Here is a 21,278-nt window from a genome sequence, read left to right as displayed (position 1 = left end):
TACTAGATTGTGGACTGGATTTATTTTGATTTGTGTGCAGGTCTTGTTATAAATCTGAGGAAATAGTTCATTGTCGTTGTGGAAGGGGCATTATTGAATTGAAAATGGATTTATGATAACTCAGTCATATTGGAGGTTTGAATAATGCCTCATTGTTGGCCAGATAGTCTCGCTGCATGGTTACCATTGCAGAAGACAGCAAAGCGCAGGAAATTCAGGTAGCGCTCGCCCTCAACGGGGTCCCATCCGATGTCAGGGTAACCTCTGGACACCAGCATAGGACAGCTCTGGAGCCCACAGCCAGCGAGGTACTGGACCACCTAGAGACAGACAGACAGACAGACAGACAGACAGACAGACAGACAGACAGACAGACAGACAGACAGACAGACAGACAGACAGACAGACAGACAGACAGACAGACAGACAGACAGACAGACAGACAGACAGACAGACAGACAGACAGACAGAGACAGACAGAGAGGGGGGGAGGAATAGGAATAAGAAAATGTATACAGAAAGGAGAAAGAAGCAAGATAGAAAATGGAGATAAATGGTAAATGGTAAATGGCTGCATTTATATAGCGCTTTACAATTTGTTCCTCACATTTTACCCATTCACTCACACATTCACACACCGACGGCAGAGGCAACCATGCCAACCTGCTCATCAGGAGAAATTAGGGGTTAAGTGTCTTGCTCAAGGACACTTCGACAAGCTGCCCGGGGGAGTGGAAATCAAACTGGGAACCTCCGATTACCAGACGACTGCTCTACCTCCTGAGCTATACTGTCACCCCAGTAGCAGAAAAGTAGCAGTAGAAAAGAGGCACAGGGGGGGAAATTAATACAGTGAATGAAAAGATTAGCTCTATTGACAAGCTTCGTATGCATCACATGTATATACAAAGCTCTATAACAAACCGTTGCAGATTCTGAGTGTTAAGTCGAAACTTGTCCTAACTAATTATTGCAAGTTCGCATTGTGTTTTCGAAGGGATCAACAGAAAGCTCAGAGAGTCTCGACAAAGACTGGTGGAGTGAAAACACAAGCCGCTGCTGAATACAGTATAAAATGACCCTTTTCAGGTCAAGGTGCTGATCTTATTGGCGACCAGTGATGGCAGCACCGAACGTTCGTCAACTAGAGGATTTGAAAGGAGACTTGGAGAGAAAAGGATAATTTCATACTGTATGTTTTCACCACACAAGCCTTTGTCCAGACTCTGAGCTTTCTGTGGAGCCCTTCAACAACACAATGTGAACTTGCAATAATCAGTCAGTTTTGACTCAATCCATGGCGGTTCGTTAAAGAGCTCAAGTATAAACATTATAATGCACACAAAGCTCGTCCATAGAGCTAATAAGGATCCAAATGTAAACCAATGGGTAGCCCCACCACGAGAGAGAGAGAGAGGAGAGAGAGAGAGAGAGAGAGAGAGAGAGAGAGAAGAGAGAGAGAGAGAGAGAGAGAGAGAGAGAGAGAGAGAGAGAGAGAGAGAGAGGGGACGGGGGGGGACGACTTCAGAGACAGTGACGAAAACCAAACATTTACTCTGACAATGACAGCTGAGGCGCCTGGGAGGATACACAGGAAGAGAGACGTGACTACAGTATCAATGTATACATACAGAGATACCGAGTGAGTGAGTGAGTGAGAGAGAGAGAGAGAGAGAGAGAGAGAGAGAGAGAGAGAGAGAGAGAGAGAGAGAGAGAGAGAGAGAGAGACGAGGAGTGCAAGAGTACAGTATGAACCGGTTCACCTTCTCCAGGTCGGGTTCCCTCAGCGCCAGCGCCAGCTCATTGTATCCATCACAGAGGCCGCCGCCACATCCAGAGGAGTGGCCCCACGCATAGACGGTGATGCTGGGCGAAGGAAGCATCAATAATCCAGGACACAAGACAGTTTAGAAGAGAGGGGGTTTGGTGTTTAGAACTGTTACTCTCAGGGACAGGGATCCTTCCAAGGATGTTATTAAGTCCCCCGGCGAGGCTGCTATTAGCACACGTCTTATTAAAACACAACTAATGCAGGAATAGCGTCGAGGCTATAGGAGGTCACGACTTTGAAAAGAAGCAATTCAAAAGGTATCTAAACCTTAGAGGGGAATGTGCATAATATTCTACCTGTGCTCCAGGAGAGTTCTGTTCAAATGTATATGAACATGCAACACTCTTTCCTAAAGCTATAGACATTTTGAGAGAGAACCGTAACGAAGTCAATGCCTCATCCATTGGCTCTGGAGCAGCCCCAGATATTACATTCAGGCGACATTACACATTCAAAGGTTCTCTCTCTGATGTCTCGCTTTAGGATGGAGTGGTATAAATGTATATCAGAAGGACTGTATACATGCAAACAGTGTTTAATACAATACAGAGACAGCATGAGGTCTTTACGGTATGTGATATAGACTTTACATTTAGATGAGCCTTTTATCGTCTCCCTCAGCGGACATGTGTCTCGGGCATTCGAGAGACAGTTGACGTAGCACCACACAGCCTCTCATATACATACATATATATATCCCTATGTGTGTACAATCAAACTGCAGTAAACATGCTATAGCAAACACAGATCCCTATACACGTATAGTACATTGAACGAGACATTAGCAATGTCAAAACAAAAGCTGTAATGGAGTAGACTAACCGAGTCCAACATTGCTGTTCTCCAGCAGGTAGCTAAGATGATCAAACATGGCTCCTGGTTGTGACGGCTGATGCGACAAAAATAACACAGGAACCGACAGCAGTGGGCCACCATCTTTGGGAAGGTGATTTCCTAGAGAGAGAGAGAGAGAGGAGAGAGAGAGAGAGAGAGAGAGAGAGAGAGAGAGAGAGAGAGAGAGAGAGAGAGAGAGAGAGAGAGAGAGAGAGAGAGAGAGAAAGAGAAATTACAAATGGAAAGAAATGGAGAGAGAAAAAAACAATTGCTCAGATTAATAACCCAGTGAGAAAACCATCCAGAATGAATGGTCTGCATTTAGCATGATCTTTACTTAACTGCTGAACTGAACTGATGTGCTCACTGAACAGAAACAGTTCACTGGAAAAAAACAAAAAGCAACGGCAGGCAGCTGAAGCAGAAGGCGGAGTGACTCTCACCTTGGACTCTCCCTCTCCCAGTACATTGACCATGACCTCCATCACTGTCTCGTGCATCCCCAAAGCCCCCATCAGGTTAGGGTGCTGGTAGAAAACTGTATTGTTCATGATGTCCCTGCAACGTGGAGGACAGTGGACGAGGGAGACAGAGATGGACATGTGAGAAATGTAAGAAATGTGTTAGAATTAGGGATGCTCGATATTGGCTTTTTTACCGATATTCCGATATTGTCCAACTCTTAATTTCCGATACCGATATCAACCGATATCAACCGATACCGATATATGCAGGGTTTCCCACCCCAAAAAACGGAATAATTTCAGGTAACTAATCATTTCACTGGATATATATATAACAAACAAATATTGTTATTGTTTTTTTCTTTTTTAAACCGATACCGATATTTTCCGATATCACATTTTACTGCCGATATCGGCCGATAATATCGGTCGGCCGATAATATCGGACATCCCTAGTTAGAATGCCACAAAATGTGTCAATGAGTAGCAGCGTTTCAAATAAGCTTCACCGCGGCGGTGAATGAATCAGATGTTTAAAAAAGTCCCATGTAGCATTATAATTACTCCCTACCCCAGGCCCCTGATCATAAGCCTCTCCTCCTCTTTCCCCATGCGGACGCTGAGCAGGGACCGGATCTGGCCCAGGGAGGCCAGGAGGCCCATGGTGTCCTCCACCGAGGTCTGGCTGATGGTGTAGGCCCTGCGGAGGGGCCCGCCCATATGGCCCCCCAGACCCTGGTACTGACGGTGGAGCAGGGAGAACATGGCCCTCACCAGGGCAGGGTCCTGAATCACATGCTCCTGGGCCCAGCGAACCACCGTCCCCGAGATCAGCTGCTGGAGTGACACTGTCAACAAACAACAAACACAACGCGCAGAGACTTCACGGAACGGCAGATGAGGGCTGATAAGTAGTCTTGCGTCGCCAAAAGAGACATAGTGAGACATCACTAATTTAAACAGAATCAAGCCTGTAGAAGACGTGATTTAATCCAGCAGATTAACTGACATGAATGTTGCTGTTTGTCCGCCTTCTCCGTTTCTCGGCTGGTCTTCTTCAGTCCTATGATTCTCCCCACCAGACTGAGGACACAGCCTTTTGTGGACATCTCGACACCCTCCTCGTCCTCAGTCTCATCGTCCATCTCAATACCTACAGCAAGAGTTCACGTTCAAGTTCAAGTTTTGTTTTATTTGTCACGTATAAAGTGCATGTACATTACAGTGACATGCTTGGTTCTATATGAGCCCCTGATAATGTGCTTCATACAGTAAGAAACTAAAAAGAAGAATAAAATCCCAACACTATACAAATATACAATATACAAACTAAAGTACAACCTAAAGTACAGTGAAGTAAAATGCAGACAACGAGGTACAAAAATGCAAACTTAAAAAGAAAATGCTAAATGCAAAAATTAGGTATGGCTGTTGTTGTGAAGGGCCAGATTAAACCGAATATATATATTTATTTATATATATATATTTAATTGTATTTGTATATTCTCTAATATTCCCTGATATCCCTTGTATATTCCTTGTACAATATGCATTGAATATCCATTCTAGCCTACTGAACATCCCATAATAGTCTCCATTCTACTATTGGTCGAGACCTTGGTGCCAGGCTGCCATACCCCTCAGACCCAGTTCAAACGTACCGCTCCACATGTACGAACAAGTCCTAGTTCCGCGTAGGAGTCTGGCTACCGCACCACTAATGGGACTATTTGTTCATAGTGCGTATATATACTGCGCTACTAAAGTAGGACTTTCTTTTCAGTCCAGTTTCTTACCCTCCAATAGAGTCACAGACGTAAAGCCTCCCCGCGACGCCACGTGTGGGAGTAAGGCCAAGTTCGCCTACCATCGGTATTGAGACATTGTGTATATTAATATTTGAATAGTCATATTTGGCACTATATCGTCGAGTTGGACGTAGTCTATTAAGCTAATAATAGTCTGTTAATATATAGTGCTTCGTGCGGTGAGAATACTACCGTAGTCAGTACCCCATCGTTTCGGGCAGAGAACTGGCTGCTTACCCAGGGTGGTTGACCCCATGTGAAGCTGCACCCGAGGAGCCCCAGAGCCGACGAGCGAGTAGACCTGTATACCGGATTATTCTACCGACGACAGCCCGCCTTCCCAGGCACGGATTATGCTTTGTATACTTTGATTATTCCATGGATAAAGACCCCCGACACTGCCGTGTGTTGGAACCCCCCCCCCCTGGAGAGGACGCAAGGTGAGGAGACGCTCTGCAAGACGAGGTCGCTTCACGTCTCTCCCCCGTGGACCGGAGAGAGCCGGCCCACAAAGAGTCCACCTGCTTTCATCTGTGGTCCAAGGATCGCCGGCGCATTGAACGGCACTACAGTGGGTTCACCTGGGATACCCTTGGCCGGACGAGGCAGCCGGATTCTACCCCCCCCCCCCCCCTCCTACTCCTGTCGGCTTACAAGCGACTGGATTAACCCCCCCTTAGTGTATCTAGTATATAATCATTAAAGTATCATTGCTGTTATTCCTTAACTATTCCAGGTCGTATATTTACCACCTGCGCCATCAGAGATTGGACATTCTCTATTGATATACCGACGAATACTCTTTGCCATAAAAGTGCATACTATTTCAATTCATAAATGTAATTAAGTGATTAAGTGCTTGCTCTACACACCATTGCTGTGTAGTAATAAACGCATACTTCGACTTCGTACATTTGTGTTGGATCCGTTTCATCTACGTGAGAGTGTTTATGATAATATATTTATGCCGTGTACTGGGTGGCCGAATATTAAGTACAAAGGTAGTGGTAGTAAGTATCATATCTAGTAATACAGTCAGGGAATTGTACCCCTCAGTTACAATTGGTCCTTCGAGCCGGAGGGTAATTAGTGTAATATTAATATAGTGTTATTAATATTGAAATGGCCTATGATGAACACTCCACGAAACGATCCTCCTAACCAACGCCCGCAGCGCGAACGACGGCTCCCTCAGTACTTAGAGGCTTACGCTGTCAGTCAACAACCTAGTCTTCTACTAACAGTAAACGCGGTAAAACTAGAAAGTAAAAGTATGTCTAACCCCAACGCCCAGACTACCCCGACCATAGAGGCCCCTACGGGCTCTAATGTAACTGACCAAGTTCACGGTGGGGACCAGTGGGAACCAGACATGACTTCACACCCCGCCAGTACTGAAGAAGTAGTCCCCGATGAGTCCCGGGAGGAATACAACGCTACCGAGAGAGAACTCTGCACGGAAGAAGACGGGGAGAGCACCGTGGAGATAGAGCTCCAAGGCTCCGCAAGGAGTACCCCGAGGGAAGGCTCCCCTATACAACCGCCTTCTCCCAGCGAGGCAGAGAGGACCCTACAGCAGGCCTTCCTCATCAGCCTGAACGCCGCTGCTGAACGCGACCGACTGCAGATCCAGCAGCGAAGCGAACACGAGCAGATACGTCTAGAAATAAGACGCATTCAGATGGAAGAGAATGTGGCCCGAGAACGAGCCGGTGCTCAACGGGACGCAGCGCGCGACAGACAGCAGTCGCAACTAATAGAACAGCTGATCAGACGGACAACACCCTCTCCCTCCGCCAGAGGCTCCAGGAACTCGTCTAGACACACCTCCAGGGCGGCATCCCCTAGCCGAGTAAACAACCCTGAACTTGACCAACAGACGAGGTCTATACCCCCCACAGACCACCTCCCCCCACCGGTCCAAGCGAGACCTAGCAACCGGGAAGGAGCAGCATATCCTGTGGAGAGGCTAAACCAGAGACTACAAGCACTGGATGACCTAACTGAAGACGAAGAGGAAGAGGAGGAGAACCACGCCCGAAGACAGCACAGTACTCTACCGGACCAGGAGGTCCGGTACAGCCCAGGCTATACTCCCGCGGAGCTGCGCTACAGACCCCCGACTCTATACACGGGTGAGCACGACGCACGACCCGCACCGAGGAACAGCACCTGGACAAGCGGGCCATGGTACACTGCCGGTACCAGCCCATACCAAGGAGCGGGAGGAGACTCGCCTAGGAGGCCTCTCCCCCAACGCTCGCCGATGTATCCACAGTCAGCGTCATACATTGGCACGCCTATGGTACCCGACTTCACCCAAGAGAACCGGGCCCAGTATACAGAACTCCGCATGTGTCTGGAGACCATGTTGGTGGATGTATTGGATGAACGCCACAAATACGCCATCCTACTGAAGCACTTAAAGGTACCCCGCGCACATAATATAGCGCTCGCCTACGCGACTTCCACCACCCCATACACAGCAGCGCTGGTAGCATTGGACCAGAGGTATGGGCGCATATGGGATTACGTGATCCAGGAGATCCGACACATCGACCGCTTACCCCCAGCAATAGACAATCGAGCACTGGACGACCTGTCCATCAGAGTGCAGTCCCTGGTAGGGATGTTGGGAGCGCAAAGAGAGAAGGGGAGGCATGAACTTTACGCCAACTCAAATGTGGAAAGGATTCTGGAGAAGCTGCCGCCCGCTCGTCAGGAGTGCTTTAGGCGGCAGAGGGACCACAGAGACCCGAATGGCCCCGAACCGAACCTCCTCGATCTAGCAGACTTCCTGGCGAGAGAAGTCAGCAGCCTACGGCTAGATACATTCGGACGGAGCACCCCTGGCTCCAGAGAAGGAACCAGACGACTAAATGATGGAAGAAGATCGGTGACTGTGATGCACCAATCGGAGTCAGTACCGAGCAGCAGGAGCCACAGTACCCCCTCCAGAACGGAGAAGTGGAAGATAGTGTGCCCCTACTGTGAGAAAGAACACTGGCTAGCGCAATGTGACTCCTTCCCCAAGCTGAACGCGGAGGAAGCAGGTCAATGGATAAAGTCCAACAAGCGCTGTTTTCGCTGTGCGCGCTCACACATGGCAGCCGAATGCCGCTTAAAGAAAAGGTGCACCAAGTGCGATGGAGCCCATCTGGACATACTTCACGACAGTAACAGACGGCGCCCTTCACCTGCACCATCCAGCCGCAAAGCGAGCGTCATGTACATCGATCCCGCCAGCAGCAGTGGAGCCCGAGTACTCCTAAAAGTAGTGCGTGTGACACTTAGCTACCAGAATAAAGTCCTGGACACTTACGCCGTCCTCGATGACGGGTCAGAGAAGACCCTGCTGCTCGCCTCCGCTGCGGCCCAGCTAGGGCTGCGGGGAAGAGAAAACCCAAATGACAATTCGGACAATAAGACGAGATTTGAAGACGATAAAGGGCGAGAATGTCTCATTCTCTATCGCAGCAAGCGGCCAGCCTGAGCGACGGTACCAGATTACAGACGCTTTCACCAGCCAAGAAATAGGACTGTCGCGGTACACATACCCCGTCGCCAAGCTGATGGAGAAATATGCACATCTGCGCAAGTTACCGATCCCGCTCATAGACAATGCTATGCCGACCCTGTTGATAGGCTCCGACCATGCAGACCTCATTGTCCCGATAGACCGGGTTCATACCGGACCCCGAGGCTGTCCTGCAGCAGTCGAGACCCGTTTGGGATGGACTCTCCAAGGCCCGCTCGCCAAATCTCTCAACCGAAGTACAGCCACTAGATGTCTCCACTCCCGAGTAACAGAGGGAGAAACCGCACTCCTGCAACACGTAGAGCGGCTATGGACCTTGGAACAAATGCCCTTTAAGAACGGAAAGAAAGACATTCGCTCTAAAGATGACATTTACGCCATTCACCTCCTCGAGACAGGGACCAAGAGAGTCCCGGTCAACGGCGTGTTGAGATACGCCACGCCACTCCTGCGGCGAGAAGGAATGCCTACTTTCCACGCCAAGACAGACGCCACAGAACGGTACCTGCTGAACACGGAGCGGCGCTTAGCCAAGAACCCCGCCCAAGAGAGTGTATACCGCGCTGAGATTGAGAAGCTCATCACAGCGGGACACGTCACAAAGATGGACATTAAAGAGGCTGACCAGACCACTGAATCGTGGTACGTGCCCCACCACAAGGTCCATCACAACGGTAAAGACCGCATAGTATTTAACTGCAGCTACCAGATCGGATCCCAAAATCTGAATAAAGAGTTACTGCCCGGTCCCACACTCGGCCCCTCCCTACTCGGCGTTCTACTCCGCTTCCGCCAGGAAAAGGTGGCCATCAGCGGGGACATTAAAGGAATGTTCCTGCAGGTGAGATTAGTAGAGGCGGACAAGCCCCTGTTACGGTTCCTATGGAGAGAGAAGCCAGGAGATGAGCACCCAGCCATCTACCAATGGGAAGTCCTCCCCTTCGGAACGACGTGCAGCCCCTGCTGTGCTACATTTGCACTACAGAAACATGTAGCAGAGGACCCAGCAGCGGACGAAGAGGTCCGACACAGCGTAAAGAACAGCTTCTACGTAGACAACTGTCTACAAAGCCTTTCAACCCAAGAAGAAGCCGAGGCTCTCCTGATTAAACTCCGCGCCTCATTGATCAAAGGCGGCTTTGATCTCAGGCAGTGGGCCAGCAGCGATCCGCAAGTACTGCGCAGCCTCTCCTCCGAGGACAAGGCAGCCAGCAGCGAGACCTGGATGGCTACAATCCCGGGAGAAGCCCAGGAGATGACCCTGGGATTGGTGTGGCGATTCAAAACAGATTCGCTTCACTACAGACACAAGCCCCTGACTACGGAGCAGGGAAGGCCGGCGGCGGCGCCGACCACCAGACGGAGTGTGTACACAACACTCGCCCGACAATATGACCCGCTAGGATGTATTCTACCGTACACCACCAGGGCAAAAATGATTGTACGAGCATTGTGGGACAAGGACCAGGGCTGGGACGACCCCATTCCCGCACACCTTGCATCCACCTGGAGAGAGTGGGAGATGGAGCTCCACTCACTCCCAGGCGTTAATATGCGCCGAAGCTACTTCCCACCCACGGTGAGGCCAGAGACATGTAAAATGGACTTACACGTCTTCAGTGACGCCTCAGAGGTCGCATACGGATCAGGAGCCTACTTGCGGGCCCAAGACCAGGGGGGAGAGATCTACACAGCATTTGTCCTCGCCCGCTCGAGAATAGCCCCACGCAAGCAACAATCTATCCCACGTCTAGAGCTCTGCGCAGCCCTAGCCGGAGCGCACCTAGCCACGCTCATCCAACGTGAGCTCACCATACCGGTGTCTAGAACAATCCTGTGGTCAGATTCCACGACGGTACTCGCCTGGATCAAATCGGACTCATGCAAGTACAAAGTCTTCGTGGGAGTCAGAGTCACCGAGATTCAAGACTTAACCGAAGAGTTAACCGGAGAAACAGAGTGGCGCTACGTTGATACAAAACAGAACCCAGCTGACGTCATCACCCGGGGGATGCCCCTGGATGACCTCACCCGTCGCAATGTCTACAGTGACGGCCCCGCATTCCTAAGACTCCCGGAAGGACAGTGGCCCATGCCTATCCCGAGGGAAGCAAGTCCAGGTGGAAAATAAGAAGTCTGTGTTCTGTGGATTGAGCACCGTAGCCTCCACCGACCCTAACATAGACGATTGCACGTCCATAGAGAGTGCACAACAAAGAACATTCCTGCGGTACCACCTGGAGTGCAAGTCCCCCGCTGATATGTCAGCAGCTAACTACGAGGAAGCAGAATTGCTTCTACTGCAGCGAGCCCAGAGAGACTCGTTCCCCGATGAATTGGCCTGTCTACAGGGAGGAAAGCCCGTCCCATCCGACAGCAGATTAATTCATCTGGCCCCCGAGAGCGACGCTCAGACCCTCATCAGAGTGGGTGGTCGCCTACGCAGAGCCCCCAATCTACCGGATGACATTAAATACCCGATCGTATTGAACAGCCGACACAAGGTCACAGAGCTGATTATAAAGAAATACGATGAGGATGTACATCACGCAGGAGCAGAAAGAGTCTTCGCGGAAATCAGACGTCGTTACTGGATCCTACAAGGAAGAGAGGCGGTACGACGCTTCCAGCGAACATGTCTAGACTGCCGCAAGTGGCGCGCGCAGCCCAGCATACCAAGGATGGCTGACCTTCCTCCATGTCGCCTCCGAATCGGTGACAAGCCATTCCACTCAACGGGTATGGACTGCTTTGGCCCGCTGCACATAAAGAAAGGAAGAGGAACCGAGAAGCGGTGGGGTATTGTATTCAAATGCATGACCACCAGAGCGATACACATCGAGCTTCTCCCGACCATGAGCACAGACTCATTCCTTATGGCCTTCCGAAGATTCACATCACGGAAAGGAAGACCGTCTACCCTATTGTCCGATCATGGGACAAACTTCAAAGGCGGCGAAAGAGAGCTGAGAGAGAGCTTCCAAGCTATGGGCCCAGAACTTAAGACCCACCTCGCTCCAGCACAGGTTGATTTCCAATTCAACCCCCCAAACGCACCCCACTTCGGTGGCACTTGGGAACGAGAAGTGCGCTCCATAAAGACAGCCCTGTACGCAGTACTTGGGGCCCAGACTGTGGCGGAAGAAGTCCTAATGACAGTCCTCACGGAGATTGAGGGAGTACTTAACTCGAAGCCCCTCGGATATGTCTCCAGTGATGTGGCGGATATCGACCCAGTTACCCCCAACACACTCCTGATGGGGCGGCTAGATCCTGCATTACCCCAGACAATGTACCGGCCTGAAGAAGCGAACGGCCGACGAATGTGGAGGTACAGCCAAGTATTAGCCGACAAGTTTTGGAACAGTTTCCTACTGCACTACCTACCGTCTCTACATACCCGCCAGAAGTAGGTAAAGGAGAGAGACAATTTGACAGAAGGAACAGTCGTCATGATTATTGATCAATCACTGCCCAGAGCTATGTGGCCGGCCGGCCGCGTAAGCAAAGTGATCACTGGTGCCGACGGCAAGGTCCGAGCAGCTGAAGTGCTCGTCCAGGGTCGCACTTACACCCGTCCCGTGGCGAGGCTCATAGAACTGCCTCGACTCCCAGACACAATCGATGATGACCATGACCCTACAACCCTATGACTTTGTGAAGTTGACTGACCCCTACAGCAAACCCTTATGTGTAAATAGACAACGCGATTAATCTGTCTCTGTTTAACTGATTAGGTCTGGGACCTATTCAGGGGGTGGCTGTTGTGAAGGGCCAGATTAAACCGAATATATATATTTATTTATATATATATATTTAATTGTATTTGTATATTCTCTAATATTCCCTGATATCCCTTGTATATTCCTTGTACAATATGCATTGAATATCCATTCTAGCCTACTGAACATCCCATAATAGTCTCCATTCTACTATTGGTCGAGACCTTGGTGCCAGGCTGCCATACCCCTCAGACCCAGTTCAAACGTACCGCTCCACATGTACGAACAAGTCCTAGTTCCGCGTAGGAATCTGGCTACCGCACCACTAATGGGACTATTTGTTCATAGTGCGTATATATACTGCGCTACTAAAGTAGGACTTTCTTTTCAGTCCAGTTTCTTACCCTCCAATAGAGTCACAGACGTAAAGCCTCCCCGCGACGCCACGTGTGGGAGTAAGGCCAAGTTCGCCTACCATCGGTATTGAGACATCGTGTATATTAATATTTGAATAGTCATATTTGGCACTATATCGTCGAGTTGGACGTAGTCTATTAAGCTAATAATAGTCTGTTAATATATAGTGCTTCGTGCGGTGAGAATACTACCGTAGTCAGTACCCCATCGTTTCGGGCAGAGAACTGGCTGCTTACCCAGGGTGGTTGACCCCATGTGAAGCTGCACCCGAGGAGCCCCAGAGCCGACGAGCGAGTAGACCTGTATACCGGATTATTCTACCGACGACAGCCCGCCTTCCCAGGCACGGATTATGCTTTGTATACTTTGATTATTCCATGGATAAAGACCCCCGACACTGCCGTGTGTTGGAACCCCCCCCCCCCCCTGGAGAGGACGCAAGGTGAGGAGACGCTCTGCAAGACGAGGTCGCTTCACGTCTCTCCCCCGTGGACCGGAGAGAGCCGGCCCACAAAGAGTCCACCTGCTTTCATCTGTGGTCCAAGGATCGCCGGCGCATTGAACGGCACTACAGTGGGTTCACCTGGGATACCCTTGGCCGGACGAGGCAGCCGGATTCTACCCCCCCCCCCCCTCCTACTCCTGTCGGCTTACAAGCGACCGGATTAACCCCCCCTTAGTGTATCTAGTATATAATCATTAAAGTATCATTGCTGTTATTCCTTAACTATTCCAGGTCATATATTTACCACCTGCGCCATCAGAGATTGGACATTCTCTATTGATATACCGACGAATACTCTTTGCCATAAAAGTGCATACTATTTCAATTCATAAATGTAATTAAGTGATTAAGTGCTTGCTCTACACACCATTGCTGTGTAGTAATAAACGCATACTTCGACTTCGTACATTTGTGTTGGATCCGTTTCATCTACGTGAGAGTGTTTATGATAATATATTTATGCCGTGTACTGGGTGGCCGAATATTAAGTACAAAGGTAGTGGTAGTAAGTATCATATCTAGTAATACAGTCAGGGAATTGTACCCCTCAGTTACAGCTGTAGTGCAAATCTTTTTGTAATTTACATTTACATTTACATTTAGTCATTTAGCTGACGCTTTTATCCAAAGCAACTTACAAGTTCTGTACGACAAGCCATCAGGAAGGGCACAACTCTATCAGCTGAGTAACAATGTTCATCAAAGTGTTGAGTGCTACAGTGTAGGTTAGTTTATTAGGACAAGTGCATGACAGTATGGTTAGTTAGGGTTAGATACATTTTTTTTCTTCTAATAATAGATAAAATATGGTGTGGTGTCAAAAGTGTTTAAAGTGTCTAAAGTGAGTGTTAAGGGTGAGTGTCTGTTTAAAGTGAGTGTGTGCAATGAATGTAGATGGAGTATATTCCTCTCTTATTATAATAATTTGTCTTGTGTTTTAGGTCATTTGCAGGACACCTTGAAAACAGGAGGATTCATCTCTAGGTATTTTTCCCGTTAATAAATACAGTTTCACATTATATTAATAAATACGGTTTCACATGCGATATTTCCTCAAAGCCTGTGTCCTGAAAACCAATTCATTGTTGGCTGACCGGTTATGAATCTGCATCATTGTTGAATGTGTTTTTCCTACCGCAGTGTGCAATGAGCTGGCGGTGAAAGTCTAGTAGCTGGTCTTGGATCTGTTCTGGACAGGGACAGTCTCCTTGCTGATGCTCCCCTCTGAAGTTCAGAAGCATGTTGATCTGGCAGGGACACAGAGACACACACAGAGGCACTGTCTGTTACTAATGACAAAAAGTGTGAAGTTTGCCACAGCCAAAAGCCTGAAAAAGACAGGAGGTTCAAACAGCCACGTCAAAGCCTCAAAGTCTCTTGAGCTCTGTGCCGACCATTTCCAGCAATCTTTTCTTTCAAATCTGCCTGCACGTTGCGTAGCAATGGTAAATCCACTGTACTTCAAACAATATGCACTCACCACATTGCTTCAAGCCTTCTCTTAAGGAGTCTGATTCATACTCTTCAGATTAGATATTTACTTTGGTTTAGGCATGGTAACATGGGCCGCAGTGTTCCCTTTTTCCAAGAGCCGTGAAACCTGCCGGCTTTGTAAAACTAAAACTCTCCATTCAAATGAAGATGGTTTGTATGGAGGACTAGGACAATCTTTCAGCACACATGCCAGGTGTATTAACACTATGGGACTGTGTATTAAAACGATGGGACCATGTATTAACACTATGGGACCATGTATTAAAGGGACCATGTATTAACACTATGGGACCATGTATTAACACTATGGGACTGTGTATTAAAACTATGGGACCATGTATTAACACTATGGGCCCAGGTATTAACACTATGGGACCATGTATTAAAGGGACCATGTATTAACACTATGGGACCATGTATTAACACAATGGGACCATGTATTAAAGGGACCATGTATTAACACTATGGGACCATGTATTAACACTATGGGACCATGTATTAAAGGAACCATGTATTAACACTATGGGACCAGGTATTAACATTATGGGACCATGTATTAACACTATGGGACCATGTATTCACACTATGGGACCAGGTATTCACACTATGGGACCAGGTATTCACACTATGAGACCAGGTATTAACACTATGGGACCCAGGGCTCCAGAGTGCGAATGTTTTGGTCACACTGTGCACCCAAAAATCAGTGCAGTGAGACTGAATGTTTTCCCTTGTCGCACCGGTGCACCTCACATTCCAGCAGGTCTGTGTGTATGTGCATTCTTCAAAGATTCGCTCCGCTCTGCCTCTGATTGGCTCTGATCATCACCCTGACATTCTTATTCGCTGAATGACGGGCTAAACAAAATAGCCATGTGAGCATCAACTTTCCGAATTGAAACGATAAAAAAGCACAGCGTCTCATACTGGTTTCATAATACAACGTTTCCGAATGGACGTTTGGATTAAACAAAGTGTATGCAGTGATCTGATGCTTTCCCAGCGGAACACAAGCTGCTTAACGTTACACAGGTGTGTTATGCACGTTAATTAAGCTATGTAACGTTAGAGCGCAGCCCTTTAGCTTTAGCTTGCTAACGTTAAGATAGCAGGAGACGTCGGCCAACAAAGTTGTTTCAACAAATGTATTCACAAAATGGATTATCATTCAAACGTTATAGACCTATCTCAAACCCTGCCCCTTTTCTTGATCCTCCAATCACAACTGTGATTGGAGGATCAAGAAAAGAGGGCAGGGCTTGAGATAGGTTTATTGAAGCCTCCCGTGACAGGAGGTTCAAACAGCCATGTCAAAGCCTCAAAGTCTCTTGAGCTCTGTGTTAGGTGCAAAGTTAGGCGCACTGGTGCAACCCAGGCACGTGCACACATAGAGCCCAAGGGGTGCTTGAGCACCTGCCTTTTTGAGCCTCATAAAAAAAGTGCCCTTACATTTTTTTTTTTTTTTTTACGTTTATAGACTGCCCTTCCAACTGAAAAATGTCAGGATAGAATCAAAATATTAGGTAAAGAGAGAGAGATGCCCCACATTCCATTGCAGTTTGCACGGCCTCCTCAGCGTGCCTCTTCGCGGACCTATATTTTATGCATAGCGTGGGTGGTGATGATGATGATGATATAAATCGCTGTGGCGCATACAGTTGAATGCTGGTATTACACTCATTGAGGGACACGAAGAAGTCAAGTCCGATGGGATTTGGGAATCTCAAATACAAATCGGGATTGGAATAAAAAATGCATTTATATTAAACAATACAGAATATACAGCACTTCTTGGGGTCTGTAGGGTAAGCACTTATTCCCTCCCCCCTGAACATTTATGGAGATGTATGGGCCTTTTAAGTCAGTGATAAAAGTGTCTTTCAAGGATAAGTGAGCTCCTGCACTGATTATTATAGTTCAATAATCAATATTTGATCACCAAAACCCCCCAAAAAGCATAAAAAGGGGGGCCCCCCCCCACACCCGAAAAGGGCCCTTAAAAATCGGGCTTGCGCGCTGCGCGCGCTCGGTTAAATCACACACAGGTATAGTGCCCTTTTCAGCCTTTGAGCACCTGCCCCTCTAAAGTCCTGTGCACGTCCCTGGTACAACCAATGTAAAAAGTTAGTCTGGAGCCCTGATGGGACCGTGTATTAAAACTATGGGACCAGGTATTAACACTATGGGACCGTGTATTAACACTATGGGACCGTGTATTAACACTATGGGACCGTGTATTAACACTATGGGACCAGGTATTAACACTATGGGACCAGGTATTAACACTATGGGACCGTGTATTAACACTATGGGACCGTGTATTAACACTATGGGACCGTGTATTAACACTATGGGACCAGGTATTAACACTATGGGACCATGTATTAACACTATGGGACCAGGTATTAACACTATGGGACCAGGTATTAACACTATGGGACCAGGTATTAACACTATGGGACCATGTATTAACACTATGGGACCAGGTATTAACACTATGGGACCATGTATTAACACTATGGGACCGTGTATTAACACTATGGGACCATGTATTAACATTAACACTATGGGACCATGTATTACGGGACCATGTATTAACACTATGGGACCAGGTATTAACACTATGGGACCATGCATTAACACTATGGGACCGTGTATTAACACTATGGGACCGTGTATTAACACTATGGGACCATGTATTAACACTATGGGACCAGGTATTAACACTATGGGACCATGTATTAACACTATGGGACCATGTATTAACACTATGGGACCATGCATTAACACTATGGGACCATGTACTATGGGACCATAACACTATGGGACCACACATATTTATAGCAAGAAGGCCTTCAATATAAGATTAGATGAAATGAGAACATTACTATACCAGAGGGAAGACTGTAAGAATCTATAAATCTCGACCTTAAATCTATATGACTTCATAATGTATGAAATATGCCGTTTGTTTTAATGTCAGATAATCATCATAATGAACATTTCTCGACCACCAGTCTCTCTGTCTCTCCTGACCTGCTCCTTCGGAGGTGAGCGGAACTCCTTGGTCTTGCGGGCAGTGAGAGCAGCGGACATGTGGAGTGCCTGCATGACCTGGTTGTAGCGGAAGGACTGGTTCTCCTGGAGCTGCCTCACGAAGGAGTCTGAGAAGCCCACCAGCGCCTCCACCCTGTGGCGCACCTGGCAGTCACACAGGTAGGACAGCAGCTGGCAGATCTGGAGACAAATGATTTGCATTTTGATGTGATGTTGGAATGTAATCAGTCAATTTACATAAAGGCAATTGAAATACTGTATGTCTTGCCTCTCTATCTCTCTAGGCCATGCTGCCTCTCTACCTCTAGGCCATGCTGCCTCCCTACCTCTCTAGGCCATGCTGCCTCTCTACCTCTAGGCCATGCTGCCTCTCTACCTCTCTAGTCCATGCTGCCTCTCTACCTCTCTAGGCCATGCTGCCTCTCTACCTCTAGGCCATGCTGCCTCTCTACCTCTCTAGTCCATGCTGCCTCTCTACCTCTCTAGGCCATGCTGCCTCTCTACCTCTAGGCCATGCTGCCTCTCTACCTCTAGGCCATGCTGCCTCCCTACCTCTAGGCCATGTTGCCTCTCTACCTCTAGGCCATGCTGCCTCTCTACCTCTCTAGGCCATGCTGCCTCTCTACCTCTCTAGGCCATGCTGCCTCTCTACCTCTAGGCCATGCTGCCTCTCTACCTCTAGGCCATGCTGCCTCTCTACCTCTAGGCCATGCTGCCTCTCTACCTCTAGGCCATGCTGCCTCCCTACCTCTAGGCCATGCTGCCTCTCTACCTCTCTAGGCCATGTTGCCTCTCTACCTCTCTAGGCCATGCTGCCTCTCTACCTCAAGGCCATGCTGCCTCTCTACCTCTAGGCCATGCTGCCTCTCTACCTCTAGGCCATGCTGCCTCTCTACCTCTCTAGGCCATGCTGCCTCTCTACCTCTAGGCCATGCTGCCTCTCTACCTCTAGGCCATGCTGCCTCTCTACCTCTAGGCCATGCTGCCTCTCTACCTCTCTAGGCCATGCTGCCTCTCTACCTCTCTAGGCCATGCTGCCTCTCTACCTCTCTAGACCATGCTGCCTCTCTACCTCTAGGCCATGCTGTCTCTCTACCTCTAGGCCATGCTGCCTCTCTACCTCTCTAGGCCATGCTGCCTCTCTACCTCTAGGCCATGCTGCCTCTCTACCTCTAGGCCATGCTGCCTCTCTACCTCTAGGCCATGCTGCCTCTCTACCTCTCTAGGCCATGCTGCCTCCCTACCTCTAGGCCATGCTGCCTCTCTACCTCTAGGCCATGCTGCCTCTCTACCTCTCTAGGCCATGCTGCCTCTCTACCTCTAGGCCATGCTGCCTCTCTACCTCTAGGCCGTGCTGCCTCCCTACCTCTCTAGGCCATGCTGCCTCCCTATCTCTAGGCCATGCTGCCTCTCTACCTCTAGGCCATGCTGCCTCCCTACCTCTCTAGGCCATGCTGCCTCTCTACCTCTAGGCCATGCTGCCTCTCTACCTCTAGGCCATGCTGCCTCTCTACCTCTAGGCCATGCTGCCTCTCTACCTCTAGGCCATGCTGCCTCTCTACCTCTAGGCCATGCTGCCTCTCTACCTCTAGGCCATGCTGCCTCTCTACCTCTAGGCCATGCTGCCTCTCTACCTCTAGGCCATGCTGCCTCTCTACCTCTAGGCCATGCTGCCTCTCTACCTCTAGGCCATGCTGCCTCTCTACCTCTAGGCCATGCTGCCTCTCTACCTCTAGGCCATGCTGCCTCTCTACCTCTAGGCCATGCTGCCTCCCTACCTCTAGGCCATGCTGCCTCCCTACCTCTAGGCCGTGCTGCCTCTCTACCTCTCTAGGCCATGCTGCCTCTCTACCTCTAGGCCATGCTGCCTCTCTACCTCTAGGCCATGCTGCCTCCCTACCTCTAGGCCATGCTGCCTCTCTACCTCTAAACCATGCTGCCTCTCTACCTCTCTAGGCCATGCTGCCTCTCTACCTCTCTAGGCCATGCTGCCTCTCTACCTCTCTAGGCCATGCTGCCTCTCTACCTCTAGGCCATGCTGCCTCTCTACCTCTCTAGGCCATGCTGCCTCTCTACCTCTCTAGGCCATGCTGCCTCTCTACCTCTAGGCCATGCTGCCTCTCTACCTCTAGGCCATGCTGCCTCTCTACCTCTCTAGGCCATGCTGCCTCTCTACCTCTCTAGGCCATGCTGCCTCTCTACCTCTCTAGGCCATGCTGCCTCTCTACCTCTCTAGGCCATGCTGCCTCTCTACCTCTAGGCCATGCTGCCTCCCTACCTCTAGGCCATGCTGCCTCCCTACCTCTCTAGGCCATGCTGCCTCTCTACCTCTCTAGGCCATGCTGCCTCTCTACCTCTAGGCCATGCTGCCTCTCTACCTCTAGGCCATGCTGCCTCTCTACCTCTCTAGGCCATGCTGCCTCTCTACCTCTCTAGGCCATGCTGCCTCTCTACCTCTCTAGGCCATGCTGCCTCTCTACCTCTAGGCCATGCCGCCACCCCAGTAGCCATTGGAAACAATAGAATGATACATATTGATTTAGAATTTGAGAATTTATCTCAAACCCCACCCTATTTTCTTGATCCTCCAATCACAACTGATTTTCTTTGTATTAAATTCAACGGAAAACACAGAGAAAGAAATCAGCAGTTTAACCTCAAGCTTGACGGCTTCCGGAAGCTTCATCTGAAGCAGTCCTCGTTCGGGAGGGGAATCTTTCTTCTCTGTGCCCCGTTCACTCTCTTTCTCACATTCACCATCACTATCCTCCTCCTCGTCCTCCTCCTCCTCGTCCTCCTCCTCCTCCTCGTCCTCCTGAGTTTCACCTCCTCGAGAGAGGAAGACCCCGGGCTCGATCAGCCTCAGCACTTTCTCCAGGTCCTTGTCTCCAAACACCCCCATCACCAGCAGCGTGTAGAACAGCCTGATCAGGGGGACCAGCTGGAGCTCAATGCTGCCCCCCTCAGGGTCCCTCACGCCCTGGCCCACGGCGCGCACCGCCACGCTCAACATCTCCACCGTCAGCTTCTTCAACACGTCCAGCGGGATCTCCGGGCTGTCTTTATGGTCCGTCTCACCACTACAAACGTCGCCGTCGCCGTCCTCTCCTTCCGACACGCGTCTAATAAAACAAGGCGAGGAGAAGAGCATCCGGGGCCTGAGGGAGGTGCTGCGGCTCATGCTAGGGATTCCCTGTGGAGGTCGACGAACATCCCCACCACCACCACCACCAACACCGGCAGGGGTGGGGTAGAGGGTGATAGCCCGGGTTTGGTTCGTCATGGGAATGATGTACTCATGGTCCATCATGAGGCGTGCTGTGGCGTGGGCGCTGAGGTGAATCTGGAAAACAGATACCGCAGGAATATTTATTTATAGTCTTGCCAAGACATGATTTGCGGGTCCCCTCCTTATTATGTGACGCTACACTACACTAGCTAGTAACTACATATCACAGTTTATTATGTGATATTACACTACGCTAGCTACATATAACAGCTAATTGTAAGACACTACACTACGCTAGTTACATATCACCGTTTATTATGTGATACTACACTACTCTAGCTACATATCACAGCTTTATATGTAATGCTACACTACTCTA

The 21,278-nt window shown here is 49.2% G+C and overlaps 1 protein-coding gene across 1 annotated transcript in view; it reads right to left on the bottom strand.

The window, feature by feature from the left end:
* ryr2b (ryanodine receptor 2b (cardiac)) overlaps window positions 1-21,278 on the bottom strand; it is a gene marked incomplete at both ends in the record, with an annotated part of 396,550 nt that overhangs the window by 231,049 nt on the left and 144,223 nt on the right. Inside the window, 10 exon segments of the mRNA XM_084321996.1 lie at window positions 1,764-1,807; window positions 1,810-1,866; window positions 2,654-2,710; window positions 2,713-2,785; window positions 3,109-3,223; window positions 3,701-3,977; window positions 4,139-4,282; window positions 14,255-14,366; window positions 17,650-17,850; window positions 20,327-21,013. Coding sequence (XP_084178122.1) covers window positions 1,764-1,807; window positions 1,810-1,866; window positions 2,654-2,710; window positions 2,713-2,785; window positions 3,109-3,223; window positions 3,701-3,977; window positions 4,139-4,282; window positions 14,255-14,366; window positions 17,650-17,850; window positions 20,327-21,013 — 1,767 coding nt within the window.

Source organism: Notolepis coatsorum (genome assembly GCF_963971535.1).
Source record: "Notolepis coatsorum genome assembly, chromosome: 9".
Lineage (NCBI taxonomy): Eukaryota > Metazoa > Chordata > Actinopteri > Aulopiformes > Paralepididae > Notolepis > Notolepis coatsorum.
The sequence above is the reverse complement of the archived record's forward strand: the minus strand, read 5'-3'. Positions and strand labels throughout refer to the sequence as shown.